General features: G+C 44.8%; 1 protein-coding gene across 2 annotated transcripts in view; it reads right to left on the reverse strand.

The window, feature by feature from the left end:
• Positions 1-3121: 3121 nt before the first annotated feature.
• Positions 3122-14072, reverse strand: part of KMT5B (lysine methyltransferase 5B) — a 29227-nt gene continuing 18276 nt past the window's right edge. For both annotated transcript variants that reach the window (XM_088468370.1, XM_088468371.1), the window contains exons 10-11: positions 7366-7556; positions 3122-6020 (exon numbers count right to left, since the gene is read on the reverse strand). In XM_088468370.1, coding sequence (XP_088324496.1) covers positions 4558-6020; positions 7366-7556 — 1654 coding nt within the window. In that variant the 3' untranslated portion in view covers positions 3122-4557. The remainder of the gene's footprint in view (positions 6021-7365; positions 7557-14072) is intronic.

Raw genomic sequence — 14072 nt, forward strand, 5'->3', positions numbered from 1 at the left:
TGGACAGATGAGACAGAGATCAACTTCTACCAGAGTGATGGGAAAGAGAAGAGTATGCAGAAGGAAAGGAACTGCTCATGATCCAAAACATACCATCTCATCAGTGAAGCATGGTGGTGGTAGTGTCATGGCGTGGGCATGTATGGCTGCCAATGGAACTGGTTCCCTTGTATTTATTGATGATGTGACTGCTGACAGAAGCAGCAGAATGAATTCTGAAGTGTTTTGGGCAATATTATATGCTCTTAATCAGTCAAATGCTTCAGAACTCATTGGACGGCGCTTCATAGTGCAGATGGACAATGACCCGAAGCATACTGCAAAAGCAACCAAAGAGTTTTTTAAGGCTAAAAAGTGGAATGTTATGCAATTAGCGAAGTCAGTCCCCTGACCTGAATCCGATTGAGCATGCATTTCACTTGATGAAGACAAAACTGAAGGGAAAATGCCCCAAGAACAAGCAGGAACTGAAGACATTTGCAGTAGAGGCCTGGCAGACCATCACCAGGGATGAAACCCAGCGTCTGGTGATGTCTATGCGTTTCAGACTTCAGGCTGTAATTGCCTGCAAAGGATTTGCAACAAAAAAGTTGAAAGTGAAAGTTAGATTTAGGATTGTTTAGTTTGTCCCATTACTTTTGGCCCCTTAAAAAGTGGGAGACTCATATAGAAACTGTTGTAATTCCTACACCGTTCACCTGATTTGGATGTAATTACCCTCAAATTAAATCTGAAAGTCTGCAGTTAAAGTACATCTTGTTTGTTTCATTTCAAAGCCATTGTGGTGGTAAATAGAGGCCAAAATATTAAATTCTGTCAATGTCCCAATATTTATGCACCAGACTTGCAAAATGCTTTGTGACAGTTTTAAACCCGCTGACACTGTAACATAGTATTTTGCATGCAGATACACCTGCAGTCGTTCATGCGACTTGTAGCACACAGTGGTAAGATGTATGTGGACACATCTTTAACTGTATAATTAGTTAAAGTACCATAAATTTCCAAACAAACTTCTAAAGGACTTATTGCTATTGTAATGGGAAAAGTTGTCATTTACCTCAGATAACAAATTTATCAAAAACATTTTTTTTTTTTTAATACCGAGGTTTTTTTTTTTTTTATAATTTAGTGGTAGTCCTACCTTTTAAAAATGTGAGAAACAATAATTTCTCTGATTTACCAAGTAGAATTGAGATTATTCTTGTGCCGGGTACACACTAGACGATATGTCGCGGGAGCCGACAGATCGGGCCAACATATCGTCCACATTGGCTAGTGTGCACCCGCTATGTCGCTGACGATGCGCCCTCCCATGTGTATGCACTTGCCAATGCTGGGTCCTGTCGCTAACTGGGTCGGTACACACTATACATAGTCTAGTGTGTAATAACGGCCTTTATTATATATACAGCGAATGTTTTTCCCTGAATTATATTCTCTCTGTGCAACGTTAGTATTAAACACCATTGAAACTCATGGTATTTCATTTAAATATACCAAAATGATCATATTTAGTGCAGTAGTAAAGTAATTTTTAATTTACATCAACTATATAGAGGAGCAGAAATTTAAATTGTAACAAAGGCTATTACTTTTAATCACTCATTACAGTTAACGTTAGTTAATTAAATGTCAACCCAAGTTTTTCATTAAAGAAAGTAAATAACACTTATAAAAAAACACATTAAATTCTGCTTATCTTGTAATACCATATTTTTATACATCTTCCATCTATTTGGTAGCTATGCAGTATTGTTTACGTAACGGACAGTAGATATGTAACGTTAGTTACTTTGAAGTGGACAGAGATAAAGTACGAAGCAATCAACTTCTAACTTTCATTTTACAGGCAGTGTTTGAAAATGATAATTAGAAGCTGATTGGATGGTACTTTATCTCTCTCTCCAAAATGTTATACATCTCCCCCTGGGTGTCTTCAAGTGAAATTTGTTCTACATCCTTGATTTAAGCATCCTTACAATGGGCTCTATGAAAGGTATTTTTTCCAGGATGTAGTCAGGATACAGACACTAAAAGCCCGACATGGGACTAAAGATAGGTGTCGGGATTTCGATGCCTATCATTAGCCCCACGACGAAATCCTGACACTCCGAACGAAGGCAAGTTGCGTGTCTCTTGGGTTCTAGCCGTGGGGGGGGGGGGGAAGGGGGGTGGGTTAGCTTTCGGAATCCCGGGGGGACTTTCAGGTTAGGCACTCCCCGGGAGAGTTCGGTTCAGGGTGCGGGAAGGGGGGGGGGTTATGTTTAGGCACCAACGGGGGGAGCTTAGGTTTAGGCACTAAGGGGGGAGGTTAGGGTTAGGCACCACTAAGGGAGGGTTAGGGTACTTACCACCCCCCATCGTGATTTGGAACCGTTGGTATTCCGCAGTCGGTATTTCATCCAGCGTCTATTCAGCCGCTGGCTTTACATACCGATTCCATATTTTTCTACTGCATATTAATGAATTCTATGGAAATAGAGCCATGACAGTAAATCTATAGTTTTATATTAATTCTCTTTATTTACTTTTTTTTTTATAGGATTGTGGTTTATTAAGCAATGTGTTGTGTTAAAGTAAACATAACACTTATAGTTTTGCATTACACTTCTATTTGTTGATAATTATACTGTATATTAACATTTGATACTATTATTACCTTGAAGGGGTTGAGCAAATTCCCCTTATTAAGAGCAGGATATTATATATTGGTATTTTCAATTGTGATTTTGTGCACTTGATATTATTTTAAGTTTTATAGCAAAGCACTTTCGAATGTATTTTTTTTTTTTTCTCTCTGCTACCACGTGCTCACTGTAAAGAATACACAATTACAGCTTTAAACCTTGAAGGCACCAAATTTATCACTGTGTTCAGGGGATTTATAAGGTTTACGTTTAAGGTAAATTAAATGCATCACAGAACAGTAACTCTTTATAGACCACTTTTCTGTACATTAAGCCCAAAAAAACTTAATGCCATATTTTACTGTAACAGTGTACATTTGCTTGGCTATATAGAGAATTGAAATTCTATTTAGCAAAATAGATACACGGCAAAAGACCAGAAAATGTATCCGTTCACAAAATGGGCAAAAACTGTCCAGTCATTAATCAACTAAATTAAGACCATTACTTTATTAGTGTTCACATTCACCATTTCACAAGCGAATATAACATAAAAATAGCTGATTAGTGCCTATTACAGTCATATTGAATATTAAAAAAAAGAGGCGTATCATTACTCGAATTATATAGGACCTGTTGAAACGATGTACATTTTCACCCAATTGTGCTTGCTGTGCCCAAGAGAGATCATGATCCCAAAACAAAAACAAGCAAAATCATTAATTAAAAAACAGTCAAATCAGTAATTAAATTTCGGTTTACAATTTCCTATTTTATTGACATGAGAACTTAACTTAGAAACCTATATCTGTTATAGTAAATCAACGTTTATGGCAGAAATAAAAATCCTCACAACATATATTTACAATATTATACACAGTTAAGGTTTATACAAGAGAAAAACATACCTTTAGCTTACTGTCAGACCAAAGTTTGAAAATGTTCAGTCCGTTCTAGTTTTTCCAAAATGCAACAGAAGACAAGAAAAAAATATATATAGAAAACAAAAATGACAGCTGCATTTATATGGGTACATTTCTTCCTCGTCACAATTTTTATTTCACAGCATTGTTTTCCATGAAAAAATAAGCACCAATTATTCTTGCAAAGAACAATTTTATCTAAAAATTGTTGAAAAGTGTTAAATACAAGTATTGTTTTTTGTTTTATTATTATTTATATAACAAGCAATAAATACACCATATCCAAACTTTTATTCTGCATACGGCTAGCCCCTGTACATAAAATGTGCTAAAAGGATAAGCAAACACCATTTAGAATTTTTCTCAAATTTTTCATTTTTAAGAAAATCAATTTGACTTCTAATGAAGAGTTTGCTACTAACAAAGGCCACAGACAGTACTTTTAGGATAGTATTACATTACAAAATAGACTTCTGACAGGAGAACTTATGAAGGACAAGACATCAAGCAAATAAATTTGAAAGCTGTAAATACATTTGCTGGTGATAATAAACATACTAAAAAAAACTTAATGTCACTACTGTGATTTTTGTTAAAATATTTATGATACTGTAGACTTCCTAAGAGCTGGGTAGTATGATTGGGTAGCCACAATACTAGACTTTATTGTCCCGTGTGGAAAGTTAACTATCTATATACATTTCCCTCCCCTAATATACAATAGGACACACTTTTTCTTTTTTTTTTCTTTTTAACTCAAAATTGCACATGAGACTGTTAAAAAGTACAGTAAAAATCAAAAATGTAAGTCTGCTGTACATTTTCTACAATTTCAATTCATAGTGGACTAACAATACAGAAGTGCAGTCTCTAAAAACGTACAGTTTTTCAGTTCAGGAATAATTGAATGGAATAAGTTTTTTCTTTAAGTAATGAGTAAAAATTACTGGTCAATCTTAAAAAAAAAAAAAAAAAAAATCTCAACTTTATAAAAAATAGATGTTTCACGCATTGAGCCTTAAAGACTGATCTTCTCTCCGCCGGGAAGATATATCAATGTCGATAGAGTCCTTCCCTACAATAAGCCTCAAACGTTTTGCTGGTGGGAGAGGAATAAAATCATCTTCAAATTCATCATCATATTCGTCATCGTCCTCTTCACCCTCTTCTTCACTTGAGGATTCCTCCACGCTCTCTTCCTCGTAACGATCATAATCATCAACTTCCATTCTTGTACCCAATAACGATAATGTGTCACTACAATACACTCCATTTTCATGAAGTTCCTCTGGGAAAGACATTCTGGTTTCCTCTTCTCTCTTTAACTGGATCTTTAATTTTGTTGAACTGCTCCCTGATCCTGAGTGAAAACCATTGTTTAGTTTTGCTACATATAAATTGTTGTCCTTTTCATGGTCTTTACTTAATTTAATGCTAATTTTTGATGAGCTCATTCCTTCATTCTCCTTTTCCGTTTTGCTGCTGTTGCTGTCATGACGTCTGCGAAGGGTTAGTTTTGGAATTCCAGTGCTATTTTCAAGAATTAATTGTGCGTCATATCTTGTGATGCGTCTGCTTTTTTTACTTTTAACAGTTCGAATGGATTCTTTTGTCCTTATTTCTGATGTGACCACAGGGCAATCTGAGGATTTTCTCAGATCTTTATAAGCAGCAGGACTTTCAGAAACAGCACCTCCAACACCCGAGTCGCCATTAGAGTTTACTAAATCAGACAAAGTATTATCTTTGTCAGAGGATTCAAAAACAGAATTTGAAGCTTCTGTGCAAGTAGCTTGTTTCAAGTGTCTGCTCCATCTAGATTTCCTTCTAGAGTAACACAAACCATTTCTCTTATATCCACTGTCCTGTCTTTTTGAGGTTTCTTGAGCGAGCTCATTATTATGAACCAACTGACCATGAGGATCAGTTCTGTGCAACTGTGTAACACTCCCGATGCTGCTTCTATAACCATCAAAAGTATTTGGTGGAAGAATGGCATCGGTTGTTTCCATGGAGTTTCTTGTTCTCATAGAACTTCGTGTTATATATGTACACGATGAGGATTCGCTATGAGTGCCTTTCAAAGAATTAAGTTTATATTCTCTAGCTGCATGTCTTGTCAAACAACCAGTAGTTTCTTTCAGCTTTGCTGGTGCCTCACTCTCTTTATCCCTTTTAATGGCCACGTTCTTATACAACACTACTTTAGGTTCTTTAAGTACTAGATTTCCAACTTCAAGCTTTTTTGAAGCATTTCTCTGCTCTGATCGTTTGCAGTGATTTCTCATTCTGATTTTAGAATGTAAAGGCTTTACAGGCTTTCTCAGTCTCTTTGGTACCCTGGAATTATTTATATGAGTGTGTTTGGATGAGGTAGAAGAGGATGAAACTGAAAGTCGTGACATAGACTGTCTTGTCAAGGTTCTTTTCCCATTCTTCTTTGCAACTAAAGATTTTTTGTTTCTTGCTGCAAGACACAAACAATATTATCTTAATGAAAATACCTGGCATAACATTCAAATAAAATGGCTTTTGTTACATTAGTCACACATTACCAAGAAATATCCAAGAGCTCTTTCCATTAATGACAATAGTTCTCAGCTGCTCCAACAGAGTGACATGTCATGTCTATCCTGCTGCCAGAGCAAATTGAACAAGTAGTTTGTGTTTGGTTATTACATTTATTAACTTCACCCTAATTTGTCCCCTTCAGCAATGGATAATTCCAGAAATTAGTCATAATTTATTACAAAGACATTGGAAAAGTACTGTCACAATAAATTAGGACACTAAAACTCATAGTTATCGAACAGTGGCTTTCATTATTTAAAACCTAATACCCATGGAACCGGATCCAGTCATTTAAAAAAAAATTTATAGATAACTAGTGCTAGCTTACACCTTTGCTCTAAGCAGTGTTTCCCAAACTCATTCCTCAGGGAGCACACCTTACAGATATATCTGCAGATGATGGTTGTTCACAACACCGTGGCCTCTGAAGCAAGTGTATGTACACACAGCACGATGGCCCAATATATCTGCAAATATACTGGGAATCAGCTGTGCAGCACAGCCAATGCGATATGTCTGAACGTCGTCGTCACAGACATATTGCTGGTTCACAGACATATTGTTTGTACACACTGGCCGACGCACACAAGATATATTGGCCGGTCAATTGGTCAGCCAATATATCTGCCAGTGTGTACCCAGCATAACACTGCATGGTCTCCTCACAGAATCACAAGTGAAATAATTAGCTCCACCTGCTGATCTTTTAAAATGTGTCAGTGAGTAATGAAAATAAATAAAAAACCTGTGCACCAACTAGGAAAATGGAAACCATACACTGTTAGTGCTCCGGAATGAGTTGGGGAAACACTGCTTTAAGCAATGAAACAGCTTTTAATTTTCTGTAGGTATTGTGTTACTCAGTGAAATAGAGTAAATGTTATGCTAACATTAACTTAAGCCTGATGCCATCTTTAACACAAAAAATCAGTTATACTTTTAACAAATATACCCCATATGTTAAGCTACAATCCAAACATCAGATCTGTAGTTTACTACAGAATCAAAACCAGATGAAGTAAACAAAGGCACCAGCTGAATTCTACACAAAATGACCCACAATGATTTATTTTTCCTGAATCATTGGGATCTACACACAATGAATGCCAGGAAATACAGTACTGAGGTGAAGTATTGAATATGTATCCATGCCACATATTTACCTACCCGCAAACTAGAAAACATTACAAATTACTGGGAACTTCAGACACTTAAAAAAAGTTATATTTAGCATTTCTTACATGATTTTTCCTGAGATGTGTCAGCATCCGTGTTGGAGCTGACTGACTGGTCATCTGAATTTTTGCTGCCATCACCAAGTTTTTTGAGTCTGTTTAAACGTTTGTCTGTTTCCCTCAGTCCATATTTGCTGTTGATCACAGGAGGTGGCTCATTAAGTCCAACTCGCGATTTAAAAGCACCAGTTGCCCGCCTGATAAGATAAATAATCTAGGTTAAGACATCACTTTAAGCCTACCATATACTTGCAAAAAAATGTATATAATCCTGTATAGTAAAAAACAAGAGATATGGTAAGAACTTACCTTTGTTATCTCTGTTTCTACGAAGTCCATAGGGTCCACAGGGTTGACCTTGGGGTATAGCTGGATCTGGATCCACGGGCACCACGCAGTTAAAGCTTTGCTGCTCCCAGGATGCATTTGGGTCCGTCCTCCTCTATACCCCGCCCCCGAGCCACAGGCACCTCAGTTGGTAAGCAGCCAAGGCCGGAGGAGGAGACTAAACAGAGAGAAGGAAGACTGGAACACACAAGAAACCATACTCACAGAAATAGGAGACGGAAAACCGGTGACCAGCCACACAGCCCATTTGAAGCCAGGTGCGTCAGGGCGGGCGCCCTGTGGACCCTATGGACTTCGTAGAAACAGAGATAACAAAGGTAAGTTCTTACCATATCTCTTGTTTTCTACTTCAGGGTCCATAGGGGGTCCACAGGGTTGACCTTGGGGATGTCCCAAAGCAGTTCAACTAAGGGCGGGGACGCTCCCGTGCTGAAAGGAGCACTCGGCGCCCGAAGGATGCATCCTGAGAGGCGAAGGTGTCAAACGCATAGAACCTCAAAAACGTTTGAATTGAAGACCAAGTGGCCGCCTTACACAGCTGAACAGCAGAAGCGCCACGTCTAGCAGCCCTAGAAGGACCCACAAAACGAGTGGAATGAGCCTTAACAGAGGCTGGCACAGGTAAACCCTCCTGTGCATAAGCCTCACAAATAACTGAACGAAGCCAACGGGCTAACGTTTGCTTGTTGGCAGGCCAACCCCTCTTGTGAAAACCGAAGAGGACAAACAAGGAATCCGACTTCCTAACCGAAGCAGTCCAGTCCACGTAGATTCTAAGTGCCCGGACTACATCTAAGGAAGCCTCACCAGCTGAAAGATCAGGTGACTGAAAAGCTGGCACGACAAGCTCCTGATTAATGTGGAACTTTAAGACCACTTTGGGCAAAAATTCAGGACGAGTGCGGAGCACCGCTCTGTCCTGGTGAATAATCAGAAAAGGGGGACGACGGGAAAGCGCCCCCAACTCGGACACCCTCCTGGCAGAAGCAATCGCCAGGAGAAAAACGGTCTTGAACGTCAGCCACTTGAGGTCCACCGACTCAAGAGGCTCAAAAGGAGGACCCTGCAAGACCCGTAGCACCACCGCCAAGTCCCAAGGAGCCACAGGAGGCACGAAGGGAGGCTGGATCCTAAGAACACCCTGGAAAAAGGTGTGAACATCCGGTAGTGTAGCAATCCGTCGCTGAAACCACACGGACAAAGCAGACACATGAACCTTCAGAGAGGCCAGGCATAAGCCGAGGTCCAAACCCGATTGAAGGAACTCCAAGATTCTGGAAACCCGGAACACCTGAGGGTCATAGTTTATGGATTCACACCACTGAAAATAAGTGCGCCACACCCTGTGGTAAATCGGTGCGGAAGCAGGCTTGCGTGCCCTAAGCATGGTACCAATGACCGAACTGGAGAAACCCCTAGACCTCAAGACGGCTGTCTCAAGAGCCACGCCGTCAAAGACAGCCGACCCAGATCCGGGTAAAGGCAGGGCCCTTGAGACAACAGGTCCCGACGCTGAGGCAGAAGGTACGGAGCGTCGATGGAGAGGCACCTCAGATCGGAGTACCAAGGACGTCTGGGCCACGCCGGAGCTACCAGCATGAGCGTGCCGCCGTCCTGCTTGAATTTCCGCAGCACCCGAGGAAGTAGGGATATTGGAGGAAACAGATACGCCAGGTGAAACGTCCATTTCACCGACAGCGCGTCTACCAGACTGGCGCCTGCGTCTCTTGTCCTTGACCCGTAAACGGGCAACTTGTGATTGTGACGGGAGGCCATCAAATCCAGCTCCGGCAGCCCCCACCTATCCACGAGTAGCTGAAACACCTCTGGGTGAAGTGACCATTCCCCGGGATGCACGTCGTGACGGCTGAGGAAGTCTGCCTCCCAATTGAGGACTCCGGGAATGAAGACTGCCGAGATCGCTGGAATGTGACACTCCGCCCAAGCAAGGATGTGAGACACCTCCAACATCGCTGCCCGACTGAGTTCCTCCTTGGTGGTTGATATATGCCACCGTGGTGGCGTTGTCGGACTGCACCTGAACCGCCCTTCCATAAAGAACGGGACCGGACGACTGCAGGGCCCTGTATACTGCCTGCAGTTCCAGAATGTTGATGGGAAGAAGAGCTTCTTCTGCAGACCAACGACCCTGAAGTGACAACGAGCCGGTCACTGCCCCCCAACCCCGAAGACTGGCATCCGTCGTGAGCAGGACTCAGTCCGGGATCCAAAAGGGGCGCCCTTCGACCAGATGAGCTGTCTGAAGCCACCAAGCCAAAGACTGCCGAGCCTCCGGGGACAACACCAGTAACTGAGAGCGGATCCGGTGAGGTAACCCGTTCCATTCCGATAGAATCAGCCCCTGCAGGGGCCGTGAATGGAACTGGGCAAATTCCACCATGTTGACACCATGGAGCCCAGAACTCTCATAGCTGAATGGACTGACAGGCGGCAACTGCTCAGGCAACTGTGTATCCGCAGCTGCAGGGAGGAGACCTTCTCCGGGGTCAGGAAGATCCTTTGCTGACGAGAATCCAGCAGGGCTCCCAAATGAACCATCCGCTGAGATGGAATCAGGGAAGACTTTTTCCAATTTATCAGCCACCCGTGCGCTTGCAGGCAAGCGATCGTCAGGTGGAGATGTTGAAGCAGTACCTCCGGGGAGCTCGCCAGCAACAGGAGGTCGTCCAGATACGGCAGCAGCCGTACATTCTGGTTTCGAAGATGTGCGGCCATGACCGCCATAATCTTCGTGAACACCCTCGGTGCCGTGGAGAGACCAAAGGGTAGCACCCGGAACTGATAGTGGTGTTGAAGGATAGCGAACCTCAGATACCTCTGGTGTGAAGGTGCTATCGGAACATGGAGGTAGGCGTCCTGGATATCCAGGGACACCATGTAATCCCCCGGTTCCATCGCCAGAATGATGGAATGTAACGTTTCCATCCTGAACTTGGGAACTCTGAGGAATTTGTTCAGAGACTTCAAGTTGAGGATAGGGCTATGAGAACCATTGGGTTTCTGCACCAGGAACAGAGAAGAATAGTACCCCGTCCCTCGTTGTAATTGAGGGACGGGAACAATGACCCCTGCTTTCAGCAAGGACTCTATAGCTACCTGAATCTGTAAGGTCTTGGTCGTATCCTGAGAAGGACTCGTGCAGAAAATCTGGCGGGGCGGTCTGTGCCAAAAAGACAGGGCGTACCCCTGGGAGACCACTCAGGCGAACCCAGGCATCCGTGGTGGTATCGTGCCAGCACTGGGCAAACAGAAGAAGTCGGCCTCCCACTCTGGGGTCCCCCAGAGGGAGGCCTGTCCCATCAGGCAGAGGGTTTATCCTCCTGCTTGGAAGAAGGGCGCCTGGCACTCCAGGCCTGCTTCTTGGGCTTAGAAGCGGCCTTGGTCGCCGACTGCCTCAGGAAGGACTGACCTTTTGCCTTGCCCTGAACCCGAAAGGCAGAGCTCCGTACCTTGGTAGGTGCAGAAGCCGAAGGGAGGAAGGCTAACTTAGACTTAGCCAGAGTATCCACAATTTTGTCCAAGTCTGGACCAAAAAGCAACTCCCCATTAAAAGGTAAGGCCTCCAGGCCCTTTTTGGAGTCCGCGTCAGCTCTCCAAGACCTCAGCCACAAGGACCGACGCGCCGACACAGCTGCAGCCGACACCCGAGAGGTCAGCAGGCTCGCATCTAACGAAGCTTCCCCAATGTAGGAAGCCGCATCCCTCATTTGTCCTATCAACGCTCTCTGGATCTCCGGAGCATCTTCCGGAAAGGTATCCTCCAAAGCGTTGGCCCAGCTCTCGATGGCCTTAGCCACCCAAGAGATGGCCATGGACGGACGGGCCACCGCCCCCGAGAGAGAGTAGATAGACTTTAAACAAGTCTCCACTTTCCTGTCCGTGGGATCTTTCAGGGAGGAGATAGACGGCAAAGGCAGCGTAGCGCTTTTAATTAAGCGGGTAACGTGGGAATCCACCGCAGGCGGAGTTTCCCACTTCCTGCAATGAGCCTCAGGAAACGGGTAGTTTGAAGCCAACCGTTTCTGCGGTTGGAATCTCTTGCTGGGCAACTGCCAGGCCCCTGCCATATGATCCGTTAACTGGTCAGACGGGAAAAACCGTCGAAGTTACCTTGGCCTTTTTAAAGTTAGGGTACTTTGACCTGGGAGCCGGCACATCCTCCTCAATATGAAGGATGGCCCGCACCGCCCTAACCAATGCCGGCACATTAATGGAGGACTTCACCTCCACCTCCTGGGCCCCGGCATCCGAGACAGAGTCTTCATGGATCTCCCCGTCATCCGAATACACGTCTGTGTCCGTGAACTGAGCCGCCAGTGAAGCCGGAACGGGTCACTAGGACGCCCGTGGGGGCAAATCACTGTGCAACAGAGATTGAAAGGCCGATGATGAAGCCGCCAGGCTCTGAACAGAGCTGGAGAGGACATCCATCCCGGGAGGGGGTACCGTTTGAGGATACCCCTGAAACGGCACCATCGACTGCTGCGGCACCGTGGGAGATTGCACAAATACAGGCAAACCCGCATAAGGACCCACAGTCTGAGACCCGGGAGGAGACTGCACCAGACGCGCCACACCTGGGGAATGGGGGATGGTAGGCTGGGGCAACGCCCTAGAAGGGGCCGCAGTCGGGACCGCAAGCCGGTCCGCGATCGACGCCAGCAGTTACGTAAACATCGCCCACGGAGGATCCTGCGCCACCGGGGGTTTAGAGGGACCAGGCACCAGCTGGCACCGCCCGCACAGACCGTCCTGAGACAAATCCGCCCCGTCAACCCCTGCCGAACAGCGACGGCAGGAAAACAACACAGGAGCCTCGAAGCGCTCATTCTCCTCATCAGACATGACACAAACTTTTTGCAATAAACGTGTATCACCAAAACGAGGTAAGGCGTATAACACCCACGCACTCCCAAGTATGCAACACAAACAGCCCACAATCTGGTACTGAGTAGCACACCGTAGTATGTGACGGACCTCACAAATACGTTGATCTATATAAGTGAGGTACACAGAAAGAACACCCCTCCCCCACGCACCTGCGGCAGTAGGAGAAGGAAAGGGATAGGTAAAAAGCTGACAGTAAGTAGAAAAAAGCACAGACAGCAGCACTAGCAATAGTCACATACCATGCAGAGAAGTATACTCACTGCACCTTCAGCTACAATCAACCTCCCAGATTCAGTGTCTGGGAGGGCTATAGCGCTGCGAACACTGTCCTGATCAGGGGAGAGGTACGCAGGGGGACCGGTCCACTGGAAGCCTGCCTGGGAGCTCTGCGTTGCTGCCTGGGAAGATGGCCGCCGGAGAGCTCTGAGGAGTGGCCGAGACAGCACAGCCCAGCGACGCCAGCACGCTTGAGAGAAGGCGCGCTGGGCTGAGGGGAGGAGCCGCTCAAGCAGGGAAGTCTGCCTCCCCTGCTAGTAATGGAACCCCAGGAACCCCTGCCGGCCTTACACCCTGGTGGTCCAGCGGACACGCGGGGAATTCCACAGAGGGGGAAGCCCGCCGCCACTACTAGCGCCGCCGGTCTGTCCCCAGAGACCGGCGGCATGAAGACTGCATTACTTCCCCCTGTGCGCAGCGCGAAGCGCTGCACGCGGCTTACCTGGCCCCTTGTGTCCGGCAGCAGTCTGTGGGAGGTCCCGGAGCCACGCTAGCACTGACTCCGGGGTCCCGCTGCGATCCCCGGATCAGTACCGGCGTTGCAGCGCCAGCGGGGCTGTTGGAGCGGCAGCGTGGACGTCCAGATGGACAGTCTGATGCTGCCGCTCTGAAGAGTAAAAAGTAAAATAATAAAATCTTCTATCTTCTTTTTTTAAAAATAAAGCTTAGGGGTTGCTTATGCAGCCCCACTGCGCCAGGGTGACCCGACTCTGGCCGGGCACCAACTAAAACTGAGGTGCCTGTGGCTCGGGGGCGGGGTATAGAGGAGGACGGACCCAAGTGCATCCTGGGAGCAGCAAAGCTTTAACTGCGTGGTGCCCGTGGATCCAGATCCAGCTATACCCCAAGGTCAACCCTATGGACCCTGAAGTAGAAAGGACCCATATAACAAAATCATTAGCAACAGAATATAAACTAAAACCATGACTATATGTATAGAAGAGTCCCTCCACTTACCAAAAACACAAAAATGAAAGTTAAAAATATAATAAACAACTTTTCATATATTCACAAAAAAAGCAATTAGGTAGTAAAGTATATTTTACATGTGCATTCACCTTGTCTACCCAAAAGTCATACAACTTGCATTACAAATATTCAGAATTTCTCATGGCAAAATTAAAATCCCAGCAAAGACAAATAAGGTAACTTTGGTGACAAGTAACTGAACCTTAAGT

The sequence above is a fragment of the Taudactylus pleione genome, unplaced genomic scaffold (genome assembly GCF_031769625.1).
Source record: "Taudactylus pleione unplaced genomic scaffold, aTauple2 ptg000085l, whole genome shotgun sequence".
NCBI lineage: Eukaryota > Metazoa > Chordata > Amphibia > Anura > Myobatrachidae > Taudactylus > Taudactylus pleione.